This window comes from Planococcus citri, chromosome 5, assembly GCF_950023065.1.
Source record: "Planococcus citri chromosome 5, ihPlaCitr1.1, whole genome shotgun sequence".
Taxonomy (NCBI): Eukaryota; Metazoa; Arthropoda; class Insecta; order Hemiptera; family Pseudococcidae; genus Planococcus; species Planococcus citri.
This window is the reverse complement of record NC_088681.1, coordinates 52,963,752-52,987,072: the sequence shown is the minus strand read 5'-3', so window position 1 is coordinate 52,987,072 and position 23,321 is coordinate 52,963,752. Positions and strand designations below refer to the sequence as shown.

Genomic DNA, 23,321 nt, shown 5'->3' with positions numbered 1-23,321 from the left:
AGTTAAAATTTCTCGAAAATAACAAATATTTTGATGAAAATATTTTTTGGGCATTTTTGAGCCATTTTGATCCCAAAATTGGGTCATGATTTTTGGGATTTTTGAGAAAAAGTGTCATGTGACCTATCAAAATGGGTTGAAATTTTTCGAAAATTACAAATATTTTGATGAAAATATTTTTTGGGCATTTTGAAGCATTTTGATCCCAAAATTGGGTCATGATTTTTGGGATTTTTGAGAAAAAGTGTCATGTGACCTATCAAAATGGGTTGAAATTTCTCGAAAATTACAAATATTTTGATGAAAATATTTTTTGGGCATTTTTGAACTATTTTGATCCCAAAATTGGGTCATGATTTTTGGGATTTTTGAAAAAGTGTCATGTGACCTATCAAAATGGGTTAAAATTTCTCGAAAATTACAAATATTTTAATGAAAATATTTTTTGGGCATTTTTGAACTATTTTGATCCCAAAATTGGGTCATGATTTTTGGGATTTTTGAAAAAGTGTCATGTGACCTATCAAAATGGGTTAAAATTTCTCGAAAATTACCAATATTTTAATGAAAATATTTTTTGAGCATTTTTGAACAATTGCTCTCAAAGTGGACTCCTAATTTTTGGAATTTTTGTAAAAATGTCATGTGACCTATCAAGATATGTTGAAATTTTGCGAGAAATTGAAATAATTATGATGCTTCATGACGATAAATCTCTGCTTACAGAATTACCGGTGAGCAGTCCACTGATACACGGTGTCATCAGAGTCATAAGTCAATGGCAGAAATTGCTGAAAGAGGAACTGGACAACAAAGGTCCTCCACCATCAGATTACGTTCCTGGCTGCTACGTCGAAGATACCAGCACCGGACCTGCTATTCAGAAATACAAATGCCTGCTGGATAAATCAAATACTCCATTCCAGTAAGTCTTCAATTGATTATTGATAGATCTTATGCTAGTTTCCTGTTTCGTTCAACTCGTGATTTGTCCTCGCAGTCCTCGTCATTGGTCCGCTGCTCCGGCTCGTCGACTATGGTGCTACTTAGTGAGACAAGAATCAGTTCAAGATCTATTCATCAGAAGTATTTTCGGTAAACAACAACGTATGTTTGGTGGCACCATCGGCTGTAACGATTATACCGATATGAACAGTCCTCATGGAAGCGGACCTACGCATAATTTACCAGAACCTGTTCGTATCATTCACAAAGAACAAGAATCCATATCAGCCTTCTGCCTGAATCAAGTCAGTATTCATCGTCAAAAATAATCCATCTGTTTTAGTCCACAATAAATCGAGTTTTGCAATCCATTTCAGGTTAATAATGGTTTGATATCCATCGCTACACCGAGAGAAGTACAAGAAATGGATATTTCTTTGCTGTTAGAGCTGCCCTCGTGGCTGGAAGACGAATGCGAATTTGATTTAATCAATTTAACCAAGTAAGTCGACGATTTCATCGACTACAATACGTTCATAATTCTTTGAATGTAAATCGATTTGTATCATTATCGTTACAGAGAACCAGAATTACAACCAGCGACAGGATTTTTGGTCATTCAAACAGCGATGGATAAACAAATCCATATGACGCCCGGAACGGTCATCATGAATAACGCACCAAACGCAACGCAGCCCGGACTTGCCGGCCAAAGTGGACGCGGAGCTTCTGTTGTATGTATTTAAAACATTCCATCCGCATTTTATAATATTTTCATTTTTTAAAAACATACAGGCCTGCAAATTTATTAAATTTCACCGTTATACTTGACATAATATTTTCATTATTCAATTTCAATACTCAATTTAGTACACGTTTACACGTTGCACGTATAGAGAGAATAACTGCTCGAGTTGGGGAAATGAAATTTGAATAAAAAAATAGTACCCAGTGTAAGCAGGAAAATATCAAAATGCGTGTGCGTGTCTCTATAATATTATACGTAGGAAAACATTTTGCGACTGTTTTTCGTATCTCGACGTATTAATTACATACTATATTATTCTTAAGATAATTTTTAATAATTATTCGCGAATGTACTAACAGAAATGTATTCTCGATGCATTTATTGGCTCTGATATAGCCAATAATTTGCGAGCATACTGCATTTCTCTTTAGGCTATTCCGTGTAGCGATTAAAAAAGAATTTCGACGTAGTTCGCAGATCGACGACGTTATCGGAATGACCGTCGCGTTAGAATGCCACAACATAACCAATACGAATAATGATTTTTGTCTTTTTTTTCATGATTAATCTACAAGGTAGTCAGTGAAAAATTGAACTCATCGGCAGGTGGTGGATTCGTGTTGAAAGGGGGAAAGGGTACCAAAAGTACCTCCTCGGTAAGAGTCCTATTTGGGTTTTTGTGATTGTTGTTTTTTTTTTACTCTTTGTCTAACTGTGATAAGTTGGCGTGATGTGAATCTCTTTTTTTTAACGAACTAATCAGTGTTTTTGTGCTTTGTACATTCTTTCTTTCTTATTCTCTGTCTTATTTAATGTTGTGGTTGTTTTGACACATATTGTATGTAAATATTTGTCAAGTTGACTCGGTTTATGTTTAGGAATTATAAAAGCAGTGTGACCATTCGATATAGTCTGCAATTGTGAGGTGATATAGCGAAGAAGTGATAGTTTGGTCTGATTTGAGATTAGATGCTTTTGAAAAATGAAAAATCCAGTTGAAAGTAATGGGTCATTCCTTGTCAAATTGCCATGATTTTTGCTCTGGGGGGGGGGGGGGTCAATGATTTTTTTGAAATATTTCAGGTGTGCTCAAAATTTTTAGAAAAATAGTGATTTGTGAAGTTCGAGCGAACTTAACTTGAAAACTACAAGTGGTACACTTTTAAAACTTTTACCAGTTTGTAGGTTGATAGAAGAGCTTTTTGGAGATGTGGTCATAATCAGCGTTGCCACTTTTTTATGTACCAAAAATTAGCTTTCAACTCCAACATCCTTGATACGAGCTGTTTGAAATTTGAACACATTTTTGTAAAACTTCTTTTTTGAATATTATGCAAAAACTAAGGTGATGAGTACTGGTGTAAAATTGACGTTAATTTATTTGCGAAATTTTGACCTTTTATGCACAGCATCTATCGAAATAGATTATAAAGGCAGAAAACCAAAAATTTCTGTCACAACTTTTTTGAATACATATATTTTAAAAGAATTTTAAGCGCTAAATTAGAATGAATGATTTTCCAAGTTTTTGAAAAAAGTGTCATGCAAATTGCAATCAATCTAAATAGGTTAAAATTTCAAAAAAAAAAAATCAGAAATTATCAATTTTTTTGAGCATTGTTGAAAAATTTTGAGCTCGAAATTGGACGATGGTTATTGCGATTTCAGAAAAAAATAGATTTTTGTAACCAATCAAAATGAGTTCAAATTTCGTTCTGAAATCGCCATCAATTTTTTTAAAAGCACTTTTGAAGAATTTTGAGCCCCAATTTAGACACGATTTTCTGGATTTTTGAAAATAATCTCATGCAATTTGATAAATATGGGTTAAAATTTCATTAAAAAATTGAAAAATTACCATCAACATTTTTTGACCACTTGTGAAGAATTTTGAGCTCAAAATTGGTCATAATTTTTGAATATTTTAAAAAAGTGTCATGCGATGATCAAAATTTTTGAAAAAAATGAACATTCAACCAACAAAGTTTTTTAGAGGAATTTTTCAGAATTTTGAGTTTAGGCAAGCCATGATTTTGGAAGTTCAGAAAGGGTGCCCTGGAATGTATCAAAATGGGTTTAAATTTCGGCTGAATATCAAAAATGAATTTTGAGCCCTAAATTGGAAATGATTTCCGAAGTTTGTTTTTGAATGAAGTGCCATGCAGCCAATCAAAAATACTTAAGTTAGAACTTCATAAAAAATTATCATCAAATTTTTTTGACTATTTTGGACAAATTTTAAGATTTTAAAATTGAGTGATGGTTTTTTCAATTTCTGAAAAAAATTATACAATTAACTGAGAATTTTATCAAAAATTATTATCAAATTTTATTTGAACATTTTGGAAGAATTTTGAGCTCAAACATTTGAGTGACGATTTTTTTTAATTTCTGAAAAATGTCATGCGACCAACTGAGAATTTCATCAAAAATTATTATCAAATTTTATTTGAGCATTTTGGAAGAATTTTGAGTTGAGATATTTGAGTGATGATTTTTTTCAATTTCTGAAAAAAGTCATGCAACCAACTGAGAGCTTCGTCAAAAAATTATTATCAATTTTTTTTGAGCATTTTGGAAAAATTCTGAGCTCAAAATTGAAAGATGATTTTTTCAATTGCTGAAAAAAGTCATGCAACCAACTGAGAACTTCATCAAAAATTATTATCAATTTTTTTTAGCATTTTGGAAAAATTCTGAGCCCAAAATTAAATGATGATTTTTTCAATTGCTAAAAAAAGTCATGCATCCAACAGCTGGGTTAAAATTTTATCAAAAAATTTTGAACCCTTGATTTGAACACGATGTTTGAGATTTTTGAAAATTATTTTATGTGACCAATCAAAATGAGTTAAAATTTCGGGAGAAATTCAAATATTTCAGCAAACGTGTTTTTTGAGCATTTTAAAAGAATGTTGAGCAGAGTCATGCAACCTGCCAATCTACGTAAAAATGTTGGCAGAAAATTAAAAATCTCCATCATGACTGTTTTAAGCAGTTTTTTTAAAATTTTGAAGCGAAAATTGAGTCAATTTTTTAGATAATTATGATAAATGATAATTTGTGAAAATTGAACAAATTTTAAGCTGCAATTTTTCAAAAATTCTCAGAAAGCATTTTGACTTTCTCATGAAATTTTAACCCATTTTGATTAGTCACATACTTTTTCAAAAATTCTAGAAGTCATAACTCAATTTTGAGCTTAAAATTCTTGGGTTGTGGTGTCAGTTCAAAGGTTTCCCTGTACTTGAGAATCATAATTATTTATTTGACCATATAATCGAGAAGACAAGGAATGGTGCACTGCTTCGGGAAGAGATGGGATCTGATCCTTTGAAAATTGTTTTAAAAATTGAAAATAGGATTTTGATTTCTGAGTCTATAGCTAATTTAGGAATTTATTTCTTTATTGATTGAACGTTGTCTTGTGGTACTGAATGTGATCGTTTTGCGAAGTACTTAGCTATCGGTGTATCGTTCGTCTTCGTACTGATACTATTACTTAATTTATTATTAATGCAAGTGAAGGGTAAATATTCAATGTAGCTGCAACTTGGTGGTAGTGTAATGAATACGTCTTCTTGTACTGAACTTTGTATGTTTAACTCACTATGGAAGGGTATGAAATGAAGAATAATTTTAATAAACGATCACCAATGATCGTTTACCTTACTACAACGTATCTCACTTACCAACTAACGTACCAAACTACTCCCTACTTTTTTAAAAATGAAATTGTGAACTGCGAAAAGCAATAAAATGAAAATTAGCACCAACGAGTCTCTGTCATGTCACTTTGATGGCGAAACGTGTTAACGCTTATGTAACTAATTAAAACGTACGACTTGGTATAATATGATTTGTATTTTCCCTTCATGCTTACCTACTCTGACCAGATGAAAGGATTAACTTTCCCAGGCTCTCATGATCCACGTTTTTGTCAGTTTGTGATCGATCGTAGTCGTCATTTACTGAAACCGGTGGGTTTTTTCAACTATAATTACGCATAAATAAGCTGAATATTGTTGGAAAACAAATTTGAACAGTATTACGTGTACATATGGTTTTTTGTCTACACCGCTTAATGTACGCTTGAAACGCTTTAACCAGTAATAATACTCATACCAATGCTTCGATTAGAAAAAAATCCTGTCGCGTGTTATTTAGCCTTTTTTTTTTTTTGATTATCGCATATTTTATAGGGTCTTTGAGATGTGTGTTTTTTTTTCCAGTCGCAGAGTCCGTTTGCCTGCTTATTTTCTCCTTCTGATTTATTTTTCTTTCTTCTTTTTTCAATTTTTATCGAGATTGAAACTTAGAAGTGCGTGTGTGTATCTTTATGCGACGAGGAAATTGACCGAATGTACCCGCACCTTGACTTAAATCACCGTTTGAATGAATTTATATGCACTGGATATTTATTTTGTAATCGAATCTTAAAGATTACCTACGTACACAGGCTTACGACACTTTCTCACCGTGAACTGAACTTTTATATATCTACTTACTGGAATACCTCCTCTGATAGGAGCTTAGCCTGTTTTTCTTTCATTTTTATTATAGCTTTGTAGTTTTGTCGCCCTTTTTCTCAATTTTTTCTATTATTTTATCTGATCTACCTATATAGTTCTAGTGTATTTAGTTTTTTCGGAAACGTGTACATAGTATTTCGTGCTTTCTATACCTACAATATTTCTATCAAACGTGCACATAGATCTTTTTTTTGATAGTTCATCTTTTTTCCTTGTAATTTGATAGAAAAATAGGGGTTCTGGTATTTTATTCGATTGAGCTGGAATTCACATGGGTTATGGAGCTAACCGCACTCAAAAATGTTGAGTAGAACTCGATAGTAAAATTTTTAAGTTTCAATTCTTGAACTCCAGCCCAAACGAATGAAATAGCAGAAACCCTGTTGACCCAAGGGCCGAATTTGATTTTTATATTGTTTGGTTTTTGCTTAGGTATTGAAACATCGCGTCGATAATATCCGAAGAATGTGTGCTCATCCTTTATTGCCATTGTGTAAGTTGATAACACATAGAATAAGAAGTACATACTTATGTTGTAATTGGAGAAGAGTTCTTAATTAATTTGATATTTGTTCGTAGATTTAACCGGATCTCAAGACGGATCGGTTCAGATGTGGGAATGGGGCCATGTGAAGGCTGTATCAGAACCCAGACCTGCTGGAACATTTGCCAAAGTAACCAGGGTACGGTTTTCGCAACACGGTAATAAATTTGGAGTAGCCGATGGAGATGGTAATTTGTCTCTGTGGAATGTTGGCCTGTCGCCTTCGTATAATCGACCCTTCTTTGTAAGTACATAAATTGTTTTTACAATATTGCGTGAAATCGGGTGTAATTTGTTGCAATTTTCGATCGAGGGTAGGATAGATTGATGAAGGGTTTCAAAATACTTAACGTGGTACAATTTTCAAGGATGCGAGTTCATTTTTAAGAGTTTGGGAAATTTTTTTTAAAAAGTTTTGCTCATGGAAAATGTACAACAGTGATCTAATTGGATTAACGATAGTTGAATGATAAAATTTAGCTTACTTACATCCAATTTTTCACCATTTTGACAACTTTTGCAAAAATGAGAACATTTTGACAATTTTGGCAAAAATTACGACTGTTTAATCATTTTGACAAAAAGTGAGACTTTTTGCCAATTTTGGTAAAAATGAGGATTTTTTTGACAGTATTTGCAAAAATGAGGACATTTCTACAATATTTGAAAAAAATAAGTACTTTTTTGACAATTTTTGCAAAAATGAAGACGTTTTGACAATTTTTGTGAAAAATGAGAACTTCAAGATCTTTTTTAACGATTTTTGAGAAAATTATGACTTTTTGATAATTTTGACAAAGAGTGAGACTTGTCAAAAATGGTGACTTTTTGTCAATTTTGTTGAAAATGAGCATCTTTTCTCACAATTTTTTGCAAAAATGAAGGCATAGGTATTGACGATTTTTGTAAAAATCATAAGAGCATTTTAGTAAAAATTTGAACTTTTTGACAGTTTTTGCAAAAATAAGAACATTTTGACAATTTTGTCAAAAAAGGTGACTTTCTGACGGTTTTGTTAAAAATAAAAACTTTCTGGAAAAAATAGGATCTTTTTGACATTTTTTGTAAAAATGATGACTTTTTGACCATTTAGTAAAAATTTGAACATTTTTGAGAGTTTTTGCAAAAATGACAACGTTTTGACAGTTTTGTAAAAAAAAAAGGTGACTTTTTGACAATTTTGTTAAAAATGAGAACTTTCCGACAACTTTGGAAGAATAAGATTTTTTTGACAATTTTTGCAAAAATTATGACTTTTTGATAATTTTGACCAAAAATTGGAACTTTTTGACAATTTTGCCAAAAATGGTGACTTTTTGACAAATTTGTTACAAATGAGAACTTTATCTTTTTTGACAATTTTGTCTAAATTGAAGACATGCAATTTGACAATTTTAGCAAAAATTATGACTTTTTGACTATTTTAGTAAAAATTCCAACCTTTTTGACAGTTTTTGCAAAAATGAGAACATTTTGACGATTTTGTTTGAAAAAAGTGACTTTTTGATGGTTTTGTTAAAAATCAGAACTTTCTGACAACTTTGGAAAAAAAAGATCTTTTTGACGTTTTTTGCAACAATTATGACTTTTTGATAAGTTTGACAAAAAGTAGGACTTTTTATAAATTTTGTCAAAAATGAGGACTTTTTGACCATTTTAGTAAATATTCGAACTTTTTTCACATTTTTTGCAAAAATTTGAACATTTTGATTATTTTAGCAAAAATTTGAACTTTTTAAACAATTTTTGCAAAAATGTAAACATTTTGATAATTTTGTCAAAAATGATGTCTTTTTGACAGTTTTGTTGAAAATGAAAACTTTCTGACAACTTTGGAAAAAATAATATTTTTTTAACAATTTTTCCAAAAATTTTGTATGACTTTTGATAAATTTGACAAAGAGTGGGACTTTTTTAGAAATGTTGTCAAAAATTGTAACTTTTCGACTACTTTGACAAAAATTATAACTTTTTTGACAATTTTGTTAAAAATGAGAACTTTTTTGGACAAAAATTAGAAGTTTTTTGCAATTTAGAATTTTTGCAGAAATGGGAACATTTTGACAATTTTAGCAAAAATGAGTCCGTTTTGATGAGTTTGAAAAAAAAATAGGATTTTTTGATATTTTTGATAAAAATTGGGGCTTTTTGACAGGTTTTGGCGAAAAATAGGACCTTTCTCTGCATTTACTGCGAAAAACTAGACTTTTATTGCACGAACAGAAAATAGGTAACCACTTTTTGTGTCAGCATGGACAGAAAACAAGCCTTTAACAATTTGTGCCAAAAACAGGCCATTTTTTGACAATTTTCGAATAAAAAACAGGACTTTTATTCAGCAATCACGACTTTTTCCGACAAAATTAAGGCTTTTCAAAAACGTTCACAAAAAGTGGGACTTTCTAATGATTATGGGCTGGCAAAATTAGCTGTTTTGTTCGCACTTCCTTGTTGTGAATTTTTTTCAAATTTTGTGGTCAAATAGTCTTGAAAATGAATTGTGTGCTTTCAAAAGACCATATTTTGATACCAAAGTTGTGCTTTTTAAAAAATTTTCAATTTTATATATCTCTTTTTGGAGCTTATTTTGGGTTTTTGTGGTCAGATGATCATCAAATATGAAATAGGCGTGATGCCCTCGACGGTGAGAGTATCAAGTCGATTCAGATTGATCCCCCCTATCCCTCAACTTTTCATATTTCGTCATTTTTTAAAATTTGAAACGTATGAAAAAATTAAAAATTCTTACCTCTACTCTTCTGCCAAATAAATATTTTGATGAGCGATGAGAAAAGCAGTCCAATCATCAATTTTTGAACGAGTCCATCCTTTGTTGCTTTATTTTCTTTCACGGTGCTTGTTGAACATATCTTTTTGTTAAACTAGGTCAATAACTAACTATAACTGATCTTTTTATGGTGCTTTTTACAGACATACCAATGCCATAACAAGGTAACCAGCGATTTTGTGTTTCTGGGCTCGTGCAGTTTAGTAGCAACGGCAGGTCATTCGTCGGAGAGTAAAAACGTGGCGTTATGGGATTCGTTGCTTCCACAGAGAAAGGCTCTAGTCACTTGTACGTATTTATTTAATATTTATTCGTATTAATTTCTCACTCATTGAAAAGTATATTTTCTATCTGAAGGCTGGACTTTAAGTATGGAAATGTTTCATTTGTTGAATTTCTGTGGTTTTAGGTTTCCAATGCCACGATCAAGGAGCTTCGAGTATACTATACGCGCCTCAACACCAATTACTCATATCGGCCGGTAAAAAAGGCTATGTTTTTATATTCGATTTGAGACAACGCCGTCTCATGTACAGATCGCAATTACACGACTCGCCGATCAGATGTTTAGCCTTGGATCCGCACGAGGAATTCTTCGTTACTGGAGCCGCAGACGGTGATATTAAAGTACGCGGATATTTCCTCATCTCCTATGCTTTCTCTGTCTCTCTCGCTTTCTGTAATGTACATAATAATTATAATTTTGGTGGTTATTTTTTTTTTACAGGTGTGGGGATTAGCTGCTCATCAGCTGATGTGCTCGTTCCCCGGTGAACACGCTAGGTCGAGCTTTTTCAAGCATATAGGCCAAGGAGTTACGCAACTTTACGTAGATTCCGATGCTAGGCTGTTTTCATGCGGCGCCGATGGCTCCATGAAAGTCAGACAGTTGCCGGAAAGAGATTTAGTTCATACATATTACTAGTCATGTGAGTATCCGTTTGATATTTTATTCCTTTTATACCGTAGGGTGGAACGATAGAAAATTTTGATCAAAATTTCCCTTCTCGGGGTATTGTCTTCGAAATTTTTAAAATTTGTATTTTACATAGTTGATCTTTGGTGGTGGATAAATTATGTTTGAAAATTTTGAAATATGAACGCTGTAATCTGCTCATATATTTATTTACTACAAAATAATCGCATGTATAATTTGTGATGAACTCATCTTAAAATTATTTCCAAAGATAATGTTTCCAAATTGAACTGAAAGGATGCACATTTGAATCTATTTTGAATTTCGGATCGAGTAGCACGCTGAATATCATACTATGTGTTATGATGAGCTGATATCATCTTATGACTTGAAATTGAACTACATTCCTTGATTTATGAATCTAAAACTAAAAAATACCATATTAAGTAATTTGATTATGAAATGCTACAAATCGTTCTATAGAACTTGAAAAAAAAATAGAGTGAAAATGTGACTACAATTTTACTTACTTTTAACAACCCAGTAAAATAGAGTGCCAAAGCAGTGAAAAATCTGCCATATTGAACCAAAGTATTTAATCGGTCTAATCCGAATTCTTCACAAAACTTGATCGCCAAATCGAAGGTGAAAAGAATAGCATTACTTATAATTCCGGTCTCTTGAGCTTCTGCAACATTAAAAAATGCCACACTGGCGAAAGCGAAGATAGCTAAGAATAATTTCAAATTAAGCATTTTTGAAAGAAAATTGTACCGCAGCTTATGATAGTCGAATTTGAAAGTAGAACACGAAGCGAACGTGAAAAGATGAGGTGGTTTTTTTTTTTTGGTAAACATCGATAAATTATCGTGTCTGGATTTCCGAAAAATAATATTGTTAAAAGGATAAAAAAAAATCGTGTTTTTTGTTTCACCTTATTTTAGTTTCAATACATTTCAAGGAAGGCAAATTGCGTCATTCATTGGCCATTTTCATATTTTTTTATGGCATTTTTTTGAAAAAATTTTCAAGGTTTTTCGAAAGCATTAGATAAGGAAAAACTAAATAATGTGGCAAAAATTAAGGGAAGTATGTGTCAAATGATAAGTTTCGATTAATTTATTGTACAGTTTGAGGAAATTGATTCATTTTATAAACAGCATAAATTTACATAGCGTCTAGCGAGTGAGTGATTTTGGATATTTGAGAATCAGTGAAAAAACCTCCAGATGGATATGTTGTGTTGCCTATCAAAAAATTTGAATGGATTTTTGATCATGTAATGTGTCTGAAAAAAAATATGCGATGTAAACTGCTGATGTATTTATTTATTTGACATTATTGATTGCAAATATTGAAGAATTTATTTTACCAACTCTTTGAAATTATTTTTCAAGGTAATGTTTGCTTCCTTGCTTAATTTGAACCTATATATTGAGCTCAGGATTGGGCGATACATTGAATGGAATTATCGCGATGAAATGATAATGAAAATTATAACTTCAAACCGAACGACATTTTGGCTCATGAATTTAAAACTGAAAAATGAGAAAATGTTTGAAATTAGATACAGACTGAAAATAGTCATTATATGCTCAATAAATTGGCATTCTTTGAAATTTGATTTCTAAATGCAACACAGTCATAACTGTCTAAAAAAATTGATCAGGATTTTTACTCACTCTTATCAATCCAGTACGTGCGAGAAACAAAGCGACCACAAATCTGGTAAATTCAACCAAATCAGCATATGGGCCTAATTTCAATTTTCTTAAAAAGGAAATCGTTGCATCAAAACCAGCAAGATACTTTTTGCTAATGAATCCAGCCTTTTGAGCTTCTGCAACAGCAAAAAATGCCACACTGATTAAAGCAACAACAGTTAGTAATTTTAAATTGACCATTTTTGAAATAAAATTATTGTATAAATCTTTACTGAACGTTTTGTCTATCAAGTTTGAATTTTTTGCTATGTATGTATGTATGTATGTGAGGTGACCAGAAAAATAAAAAGTTAGTTTTTTAAAACATCGATAAAAAAATTATCGTGTTTCTGTTTCCAAAAAACAATTCTGTTGAAGCGATAATTTTTTTTTGCTGTACATATAGTCGGGGAGTCCGCTTAAGGATAAATTGCACCCCCCGTCGATCCTCCGGGGCAACTTTTTTCTTAAAGGGGGAGTCCTAAGGAACATTTCTAGCCCTTGTACTAAAAAAAAGTGGCCCTACTTACAAAATGGCGGCCATTTTGATTGACAGGTCAGCCGGAATTGCAGATTTTGCGTTCCAACATAGGACTTGCATAAAATTTTTCAAACTGTACAAAGGTAGATCGAAAGATCAAACAAAAATTTATCACCTGTCAAAATTTCAAGTGCTAAAGTGCCTTTTTCGATTTTTGGTGAATTTTTGAAAATCAAATTTAGGCCAAAAATGAGGGGAAAATCAAAATTTTATCAAATTGACCAAGAAAGCTGAAATTTGGGATACACCCTATTTTTTCGACATGCCAAATCGATTGGAAACTGTTTCAAACCATTTTGAGCAGTTCTGGAGCCTCCAGCAGATTTTTGAAACTCGAAATTCCCACAAAATTTCACCAAAATGGAGTTGGAATTTTGGAAAGCTATACGCAGCGAAGTCAACTGCAGGGGAATTTCAAGTAGTTTTGGAGCATCCATCGATTTTTTGAAAATTACTGGAGCCTCCAGCAGATTTTTGAAACTTTAAATTTCCTAAAAATTTCATCAAACGGAGATGAAAAGTTAAAAATTCATTCTGCAAACTAATTTTAATACGCTACGAAGTCGTCTGCTGGTGGATTTCAAGTCGTTTTGGAGCCTCCAGCCACTTTTTGAGAGGTCGTATGGTGTTTTTTGGAAAATTGAAATTTCCAAGAAGTAGCTGGAAGCTTCAAAACCATTTAAAACCATTTGAAACCGCCATGTAGTCGACTTCATATCGTATTGAAATTAGTTTGCGAAGTAAATTTCAGCTTGCCAACTCTATTTGGTGAAATGTTGCGGGAATTTCAAGTTTCAAAAATCTACTGGAGGCTCCAGTAATTTTCAAAAAGTCGCTGGAGGCTCCAAAATGATTTGAACCCACCTGAAGTTGTCTTTAGAGGGTGTTAAAATTGGAGTGTAGAGTAAATTTCAGCTTTTCATTTTCGTTTGATGAAATTTTGTGAAAATTTAAAGTTTCAAAAATCTGCTGGAGGCTCCAGTAATTTTCAAAAAATCGCTGGATGCTCCAAAACGACTTGAAATTCCCCTGCAGTTGACTTCGCTGAGTATTGAAATTATTTTGCAGAATAAATTTCAGCTTTCCAACTTCATTTTGGTGAAATGTTGTGGGAATTTCGAGTTTCAAAAATCTTGAATTCTTGGAATTATGTCAAACTTTTGAAAGCTGAAAAAAAAAATGAAAAATTCCCACCATTTAGAATCACGCCGATTGTAGACTTATAAATTTCAAATCCGGCTTGAAAACTTCTCAAAAAAAGTGTCAAACTTGAAAATTCGAAAAAAAAGACCAGTGAAGTCCTAAAATTAGGAACGATTGAGGATAATTTTGTCAGATTTTTCATTTTTGATCCAAACGGCAAACACATACTCATGATTTAAAATTTTCGTTTCGAAGATGTTACACCCATTTTCTGAGTTTTTTCGAGAAATTTGCCTGAAATGGAGGGGGCGAGGGGAGGGTCGAAAATGTTTCTGTTGAAAAATGTAATAAGTCTGAGTATATCAAATTTAATATTTTGTTTTCAATTCCGAATGAGTTCATTCTGAATCTTAAAACTCTTTTCTTTACAACCAAAAATACCCCCCCCCCCTTCGAACTGTCTTATTAGTGAAAAGGTTATTGAAACCCAAAATTTTGAAAAGTGCATCAATTATGAGTGTAAAAATTCAAGTTATCAGGGTCGCTAATTTCTTAATCCGATAACCATATTTTACTTTCAAAAGCGAAACCAAACCCTCAAGAATTTTTTTTGGGGTGTTTTCCAAAATTTTAAAAAGTGTTCCATGAGTGTGAAGAATCCAGTTTCTAGAGAGGCTCATTTTAATTTGGAGTAAAACATTGAAAATTTTGAGCAAAATTGCAAAGCTCAAGAGGGTATTTTGGTATGAAAAGATCCTATTCGAATTTCCTGCTTACCTCGGCGATGTTATTTGTTGGGTTCTGGATGATTTCATGGCCATTAAGCAAAAAAATTGATGATTAAGTGATCGAAAACAATACTGGTGCAAAAATTTATTCGTGTATTTATTCATCAATGTGCTTACTTATGATATGTAGAACTCATCTTATCTTATAGGTAATTATTTCTAAATTCTAATGGTAATGTAGGTAGGTATTCTTCCGATTCCAAAAATGAAGTTTTCTCGATGCTGTTTTGAAATTTAGATTGTTTAAGATTTTGAATATCTTGTTACAATATGAATTAATAATAGGTATGTAAATCATCTTAAAACTTGAAATCTTCTAAAACTGAAAAATAGTGAAATTTTAGAAATCAGATATCAAAATCCTGCTCTGCAACCAGAAGAAATAAATTCGAAAATAATACGAGTATAAGTAGAATTTTACTTACCTTCAACAAACCTAGCGCATAAAGAGTTATGGCTATAAAATATCTGATGTATCCAAAAATATTCGCCAATTTGTCAAATCCAAATTTGTTAGAAATGTAGTACCAGAAATCGAGTGGGTGAATAATCAGACCGCTGAAAAATCCAATCTTTTGAGCTTCTGTAACAGCGAAAAATGCAAAAACGCTGACAAAAGCAAAGATTACTGATAATTTTAAATTAGCCATTTTGAATGAAGAAATCGTATCGTGAGGAAAGTAGCTCGAGTTTAAATTACTCAGTTAGGTACGTATGAAGTAACTGCAAAAATACGTTCAACTGGCCATTTTTTTTTTGGTAATGTTATTAAATTATCGCTTCTCTGTTTCCAAAAAACAATTTTGTCGCGATAATATTTCATGTTGTTGGCCCAGTGTGTGTGAAAAATACTGTTAAGAGTTCGATTAGTATGTATTTTTGGAGGTCGAATTATTAGAGAGGGGTACCTACCTTACCTATTCACTTTGTAACTTGAATGGATTTTGAGAAAATCAAATTACGTCATTCCTATTCATTGGATAATTTCTTACTATGTAGATATAGTTCAGCGTATTTTCAATTTTCTAGAAATTTTCACGATATTTTTCAAGGTCTTTATCAAATCTTTTCATGTTTTTAAAAAAAAGGTTTTTACAATTTGAAAAAAATCTGTTTTTGAACTTTTTTTTAAAAAACGTATTCTTAGCACTTTTAGAGGGCAACTCAGAATCTTGTTGAAACATTTGAAAAAAAATTTAGTAGTATATTGGTTCCATCCTACTCCACCTCACCTCCTCTTAATCTAATTTTACTAACTTAATCTAACTCGTGCTATTTTTTTCTTTCCCCTTTACAGGTTAGAAGACGTTATCGATATGCTTTTTTTTAAACTAAGAAATTATAAAAATTTTCAAAATAACGCCCCCTCAACTAAGATTTATCAGAATTGTCTATAGGGAATTTTATTTAATTTTTTTTTTTTCAAAAAGAAGGAACAGTAAATATTATATTGTATACGAAAGGTTTTAATTTTTTTTTACTCGTACGGACGCGAAATGAAATTCCATTTTAAAATAAAAACGCGGCGAATATATTAGTAGATTTATGTATTAAAAAAATTTTATATCAGTATTAATACGTATTTAATCTTTTACCAGGCTCGTTTCGTTATCACCTGATTATACAATTTTTTAAATGTTTTTTCCCCTCTTTTTTTTGTTCATTCATCGCGCGCAGTGCAATACCATTTTGTTTTTTTTTTAATTTACTTAATATTTATGCTAGTTGAAGAATTTGCGTGAATTTTTGTATATGTAGTATACCTAGCGAGAAAATGCAAAGCAATTCGCCAAAACGCCGAATTATTTTATATCACGATATCGTATAGTATGATATTATTTTTTTAGATAGATTTTTGATGAAAAAAAATAATAATTATAATATTGTCGTACGCTATATGATATAATATTATGCATATAAATTAATTATCTAAATTTTTGCCCCCCTTTCCCTTCGAAAAGTACAATGTAGCGTCTTGGAAAATTTTTACAACATCATGTTTTAAAGTACAAATAAATCATACTGGCGTTGTTAGATACGTTCATATTCATCGTGATGTACCAGATCGATTTGAAAAGTCATTTTAACCTAAAATTTATTTTTTAGTTTTATCGGACCTTTTTTTTTAATTTTTTTTTTTTTAGCACTTATCTGTTCATTAGGCTAGGTAAATAACGGTTTGAAAAGAAAAAATTGAATGATCGAGTTTTTCTTCGTAAATATGTTCAGAAAGATTATTCGAACAGGTATCCGAAAGTTTACACCCCGTGATCCTTATTCGATCCCCCTTAAGAGGGTCAAATGTGTCCACAATTTCAATGGGGGTCTTATAAGAATTAGGGGTGTAAACTTTTGCTTGTCTGTTCGAGTGGTCCTTTTGAACATATCAACGAAGAAAACCTCGATGAGCCATCAATTTTTTCCTTTTTACCCCCTTTTTTGACCTTATTTCCCTGGTCTACATTGTTACCATATTATACTTTTGTTTATTCCGTGTTTATTTTTTTTTCTTTCTCTCTCTTTTTCTTGTTTAGCTTAGTGTTTCTCTTTATATAATTATTAAATAAATGTATTTGTATATTTTATAACCATGCCAGACGTATATACATATTAAACGGCTTGAATTTTTAATTTCTCCTCATTTTTTTCCCCGATCAGACGACTCGTTTGTCTAGAATAAACTCTTAGCCAAATTATCGAAAAAAGCAGAGATGAAAATTTCGGATTAATTATACACATATACTTACGAGATACAAATATGCGTAGTTATTAATTTATTTAATTTTATATCAAGTTTTTATAAATTTTGACGATATGTATATTTACATGATTATTTTTAAACGTTAACGCATTTGTTTTCTTTCTTTTTTCGTAGAATTTTTAAGTCGTGTATTTATGTAGGATTTTTTTGTTTGTTTGTTTTCTTTTTTTTTTTTTTTTGTTTCGTTTCGTAGGTAAAAAAACCTATACAAATACTCAGTTAGGTTTAGATGAAAGCGTAGAGTAGATGATTTATTAGGTTTATTTTTACGTGTATCGAGTTTTCAAAAGTGGATTGGATTTAACGGATGGGTATAGTGGAATTGGTCTTAGTGGAGTGCTTGATGGGGGTCTGTTGGTCTGTTTTACGTTTTTGAAGGGGAGGGATTTGTGATGGAGTGATAAGCCCATGATTCTGATTGGTTGATAATACAAATTCTTGATCGTAAATCGCGTTTTTTGATGATTTTCTTTTGTGGATATTTAAATTCCATGAAAGTTTAGGTCGATAATTCGTGGTTTTGTGGATGTTTTCGTGTCATTCAATTCTCCATTGTTCATATTAATTATTAAAATTGCCAACGTAAATAATTACCGTTTATTTTCAGTAATTTACCCGTAATTGCTGAAAACCCTTATGTAATTTATCAAAATTTACGCTTATTTTTAGTGAATAAGAGGAAATATAATATCGTATTGAGTAATTTGCTCAAAAATTGACTACTTATACCTTTGAATAATTTATCAAAAATTATTACCAACTTTAATAAAAATGACAGAAAATTCCAGTCAATGGTAATTTACTCAAAATAACCAGTAATTCACCCGAAATTACGAGCAGCTTACCTAAAATTACCAGCGATTTACCCTAAATTATCAGTAATTTACCCAAGATTACCAGTAATTTACCCAAGATTACCAGTAATTTACCCAAAATTACCAACAGTTTACAAAAATTTACCAGAAAATTCCAGTCAATGGTAATTTACTCAAAACAACCAGTATTTTACTGAAAATTACCAGTAATATACTGGAAATTACCTGTAATTTACTGGAAATTACCTGTAATTTACTGAAAATTACCTGTAATTTACTGGAAATTACCTGTAATTTACTCGAAATTACCACAAATTTACCCAAAAATACTGGAAATTTACCCAAAATTACCAGAAATTTACCCAAAATTATAAGAAATGTACCCAAAGTTACCAGAAATTTACTTTAAATTACCAGTAATTTACCCAAAGACCAAAATTACCAGTAATTCACAAAAATTTACCAGAAAATTCATGGTAATTTACTCAAATTACCAGTGATTTACCGGAAGTTATTAGAAATTTATCCAAAATTACCAGCAATTTACCCAAAATTATCAGCAATTTACCTGAAATTACCAACAATTCACCTGAAATTACCAGTAATTTACCCAAAATTACCAGCAATTTCTAACTTTGATCAAGTATGAAGTAAGTGATATTTTCTGGACAGTTTGGTAAATTTTTGGTAATTGTGGTAAACGATTGATAATTTTTTGGCAAATTTGTGGTAATTGATGGTAAATTTCTGATAATTTCTAGTAGGTAAATTAGTAATTATTAGCAATATTTGGTAATTCTGGTAAGTTACTGGTAATTTTGGTACATTACTGGTAAATTTGGTAAATACAGGTAATTTTGGTAAATACTAGTAGTTTTGGTAAATTCTGGTAACTTTGAAAAATGTTTGGTAATTTTGATAAATTTTGATAATTTTGGTAAATTCTGGTAATTTTGGTAAATTACTGGTAATTTTGGTAAATTACTGGTAATTTTGGTAAATACTGGTAATTTTGATATATTTTGGTAATTTTGATAAATTCTGGTACTTTTGGTAAATTTTGGTAATTTTGGTAAATTACTGGTAATTTAGGTAAAATACTGGTCATTTTGGTAATTTACTGATAGTTTCAGGAAATCATTGGTAATCAGTCTTAGTAATTTTTGGAGAATATATCCCAATTTCTGGTAAATGACTCGTTAATTCTGGTAAATTACTGGTAATTTACGCTAAATTTCTAATGATTTCAATTTTTGGTAATTACTGGTAATTTTGGTAAATTACTGATAATTTCTTTTTGGTGCCTAATCCATTGTTACTAGTAATTTTTTTTTAAATTGTAATTTCTGGTAAATGACTGGTAATTTACGGTAAATTATTGGTAATTTCTCGTAATTACATCGGTAATTTCAGATTTGTGAAAAATTTTAAAAATTTGATAAAATTAGAATGATGAACGATTGCTGATTCTTCTCATCCTCCGCCCCTTTTTTTTCGACAACTCAGTACCAATGTTTTTGAAAAATCCCAAAATTTCAATCCTGCTCCCCCTCTTTCCTTCTCATCCCCTTCTCATTTAAAAAAAGAGAAAAAAATGGACGCATTTTCCCGCAGTATTTGAATATTGATTCACCTATCGAAGACTCGATACATTCGCATTATTAAAAAATTATAATTATAATATTGAAACTACATAACGTACGATAAATTCACATACGCGTAACTTTTATTTTTACAATTATGACAATCGCGATATTTTTCAACGTGCAATTTTTTAAGCATAAAATAATATCTTATATAACGATGTTTTTAAGGCCAGTTTTGATCGTAAATGGCATCCATAATGTGATCAATATATACGACATACGTCAACTGAAGTATTTAAAAATGGCAATTCGAGCTAAATAATGGCCAAATGAGTTCGGTATAAATTGGAAGATTTCTTTTTGGCTATCGAGTATCGATCGATGTATTAATCCTAACCAGTTCGTAGAGTAGTTCCTGATTTTGATATGTGTTATTATTTTTTTTTTTTGTAATAAGTTTGTGATATTTAAATATTTTTTTTTTCTTTTCATATTTAAGTACAACGTTTTTCTACCTTTTTATTTCTAAAAAAAAAGAACAGAAAGGAAATTGGGTATTGAATTTGATGAAATCTCTCTAATACATAGTTGTACGAGTCTCACTCGATTTTTCTTTTTTTTTTTAAATACTGAACTCTCCGAGAACATTTCATCTTCGCACTCGAAGTATCTACAATACATATATACGAGACAACACACGTGAAAAATTGTCATACGAGGAATGCTTTATACTTATACAATTTTTAAAAAATGAAAAAAAAATGTTCGAGCAATATTTTAATTTTTGTTTTCTAAAAATTACCTTACGCGTTTATTTTTAAATTTAAGGTTGTTTTATCTACTATCAAACTTGTATTCTGAAATATTACTTATATAAGGTAGTATTAAAATTTCATTTCTATTTACTCCGCTTGTAGTTGCTCTTCATCGTGCTTCGCTTTTTTTTCTTCTTTCTTTTCTTATTGATATTCCTCTTTCCACTTCGTTTTTATTTTTATTGATTTTTTTTTTGTTACGTTTCCCCCATTTTTCAATACGTGAGTAGAGAATGTTGTTTAGTTCGTGGTAACGAATTGAATTCGGTTGAGAAAAAAATTTTGAGCCTAGCGAGGTTGGGTATTTTTTTTTGTTTTTTTTAGAGCATCGTGTATCTGCTATTTTCATTTTACCAATGCTCATTCATTCTTCGACAATATTTATCGTTATTCTGTTATTGTATCAGTATAAATATTATTACGAAAGGAAACTGGAAAAAATTTTAAAGAATGCTTGCGAATACGATAACGAGTTTGTGATGTTGAAGCGAAGTTGAATGGCTGTTCCTTAATTCACGTATTTTTAATTATTGTTGTTTGCAAATCGTATTGTGATATGTACATGGTTACAAATGTTATGGTTCTTCTTTAAATTTTAAAATATACGAGTATAAAGTATCGATTGTTTTTTATTTTCGTTTGAGATTTTTTTTTTATTTGAGGTATTTTTTAGGTGAAGAATTTTATGATGAATATTTTTAAATAGAAAAAAGTCAGGTTAAAGAATTTTTTTTTTTTCATTTGAGGTTTTTTAGGAGAAATGATTTTATCATTACTTAATATTTATAAATAAAAAAAAGTCACATTAGAGAGTTTTTTTATTTTTTATTTGAGGTTTTTTAGGAGAAAGGATTTTATGATCAATAATAAAGTCAGGTTGAAGAATTTTTTTTTTTTTTTTTAATGAATAGGCTGCTTGAATAAATATTCAATAAAGACATTTATGTTTTCAAAATAGACGTTTCGTCAATTTTCGCAACATTGTATTGGTTTTTATCACACGTATTCGTTTTTCACATCAATTAGCATTTTTAAAAAACACTAATTTACAATTATTGCGCATAAAATTTCGATAATTATTCAAGAACGTACGAGTATTTTTGTATTTTCAACACTTTTTATCTCACTTGACTAGTAACTACAAATGGAAAACTCGATTCGGATACACTCATGACAATAAAATCCTTTTTTAGAACCAATAAAAAGAATAAAAATAAAAATTTTCATCACCGATGTGGAAAAACACAGAACGCAGAATGATACTAGAGTTTTCGTCCTATGAGCCAAAAGTATAAATTAAGGAAGAGACTTTGAGGGGCATGTTCATAAATCATGTGAACTGAAACAATAACTAATAAAGCTAGCATGTGACTCACGTTCTCGTATGAATATTTTAGAATAATCGGCGACTATACATACTCGTATAAGCTGCGTAAAGATACGCGAGAAGATAGAATGAAAAAAAAAACCACGACCTCAGCAATGACGTAAGGCAATTAGGTCTAGGTGAATGTCAGCAAAACGATTTACTATCTTTGCACCTGCATACTGGTACCTTACCTAGTACTGCCTACGTTATTGAAAACATATTTCCTTATAGGTGTTATGAAATCAACGTGGTTTTTTTATTAGGTAGTTTGTTTTATTGTATGACAAATTGAGTATGGCGAATCATGTGCGTAAAATGCATCCATATGGTAGAGTTGCAGACTCTTCTCCTTCGACTGCATTTTCTTTGTAAAAAAAAAACAACTACAAATAAAAATCAAACAAATGGTAATCTAACTTTACGACCTTAATATTTATAAATAACATCGTTTGTATCCTTACTAAAAAAAAAAAAAAATGAAAAAAATAACGAAAAATATACAACTAAAGAAATCGTTGTTTGACTGGCTAAACGAGACTTTGAAAATTTTTTCGTAATTCAAATTTAATCTGTTGTCCTTGTGAATCATTTACGTACATAATGTTGATTATCATCGTACTGGCGAATCCAACTAACGTAAATAGCAGCAATGTACTCGTATACTCGTACTTGCTTTAGCCATTCCATTACCAACGTTTGGTTACCTAATGTCGTCGAACTAATTCTGACCTTCTTGAACTCGCCCAGTTCGTACTTCATGTTTAGGAAGTAAATTGCATCTGCTAAATTTATAATATACGTGCCTATGTGTCTGGCCCATATCGATTATACAGTTATAGGGATAAGTAGAAGTACTTGAGCGGGTATTATGAAGCAGGCATTTTTTCAAAACAAAAGAGATGAATGTTAATTGTCGTCTTAAGAGTAATACGAACGCATATTCAATAATTTTATATTAAATAGTACGTACATGTGACCTTGAATGGATTTTTATGTACATTTCATTTTAAAATATTTTCTGATCGATTTTTTAAATTTTTTATATTTTTTCATTAGTTGAAAAAAAATTATTTCGATGTTTTTGGAATATTTTCTCAATTTTTTAGTTTTTTTTTAGTATCACAGCGAACAGAATTTCATTTTTTTTTGTACGTATTTAAACCAAAATATAAAAATATCGGTAGGAACTCACGAGTCTTGGTACGAAACATTATTTTCTTACTTATTACCCACTTGAAATTATTCCTCCTTGCGCATCTGCATAGGTGCTCTCTATTCGTCTCCAATTGATAGTATTTATTGTGAAGCTGCAGAGCTTCCTCCTGAT

The 23,321-nt window shown here is 30.9% G+C and overlaps 1 protein-coding gene and 1 long non-coding RNA gene across 5 annotated transcripts in view; one reads left to right on the top strand and one right to left on the bottom strand.

Moving 5' to 3' along the window:
- The window catches only part of Rbcn-3A (Rabconnectin-3A), a 67,338-nt gene extending 46,095 nt beyond the window's left edge, over positions 1-21,243 (top strand). For 2 of the 4 annotated variants that reach the window (XM_065367449.1, XM_065367446.1), the window contains exons 44-54: positions 727-925; positions 1,001-1,250; positions 1,323-1,447; positions 1,526-1,679; positions 5,590-5,673; positions 6,658-6,718; positions 6,805-7,013; positions 9,701-9,845; positions 9,967-10,184; positions 10,285-10,486; positions 15,946-21,243. In XM_065367449.1, coding sequence (XP_065223521.1) covers positions 727-925; positions 1,001-1,250; positions 1,323-1,447; positions 1,526-1,679; positions 5,590-5,673; positions 6,658-6,718; positions 6,805-7,013; positions 9,701-9,845; positions 9,967-10,184; positions 10,285-10,482 — 1,643 coding nt within the window. In that variant the 3' untranslated portion in view covers positions 10,483-10,486; positions 15,946-21,243. Of the gene's footprint in view, positions 1-726; positions 926-1,000; positions 1,251-1,322; positions 1,448-1,525; positions 1,680-2,268; positions 2,350-5,589; positions 5,674-6,657; positions 6,719-6,804; positions 7,014-9,700; positions 9,846-9,966; positions 10,185-10,284; positions 10,487-15,945 lie in introns of all 4 variants that reach the window. The other 2 variants (XM_065367447.1, XM_065367450.1) reach the window with 2 other exon arrangements.
- On the bottom strand, positions 14,719-15,767 carry LOC135847752 (uncharacterized). Its single transcript, XR_010559225.1, has 2 exons — positions 15,074-15,767; positions 14,719-14,970 (listed from the first exon to the last, which is right to left on the bottom strand). It is a non-coding gene; the product is annotated as an uncharacterized LOC135847752 (long non-coding RNA).
- Positions 21,244-23,321: the final 2,078 nt, after the last annotated feature.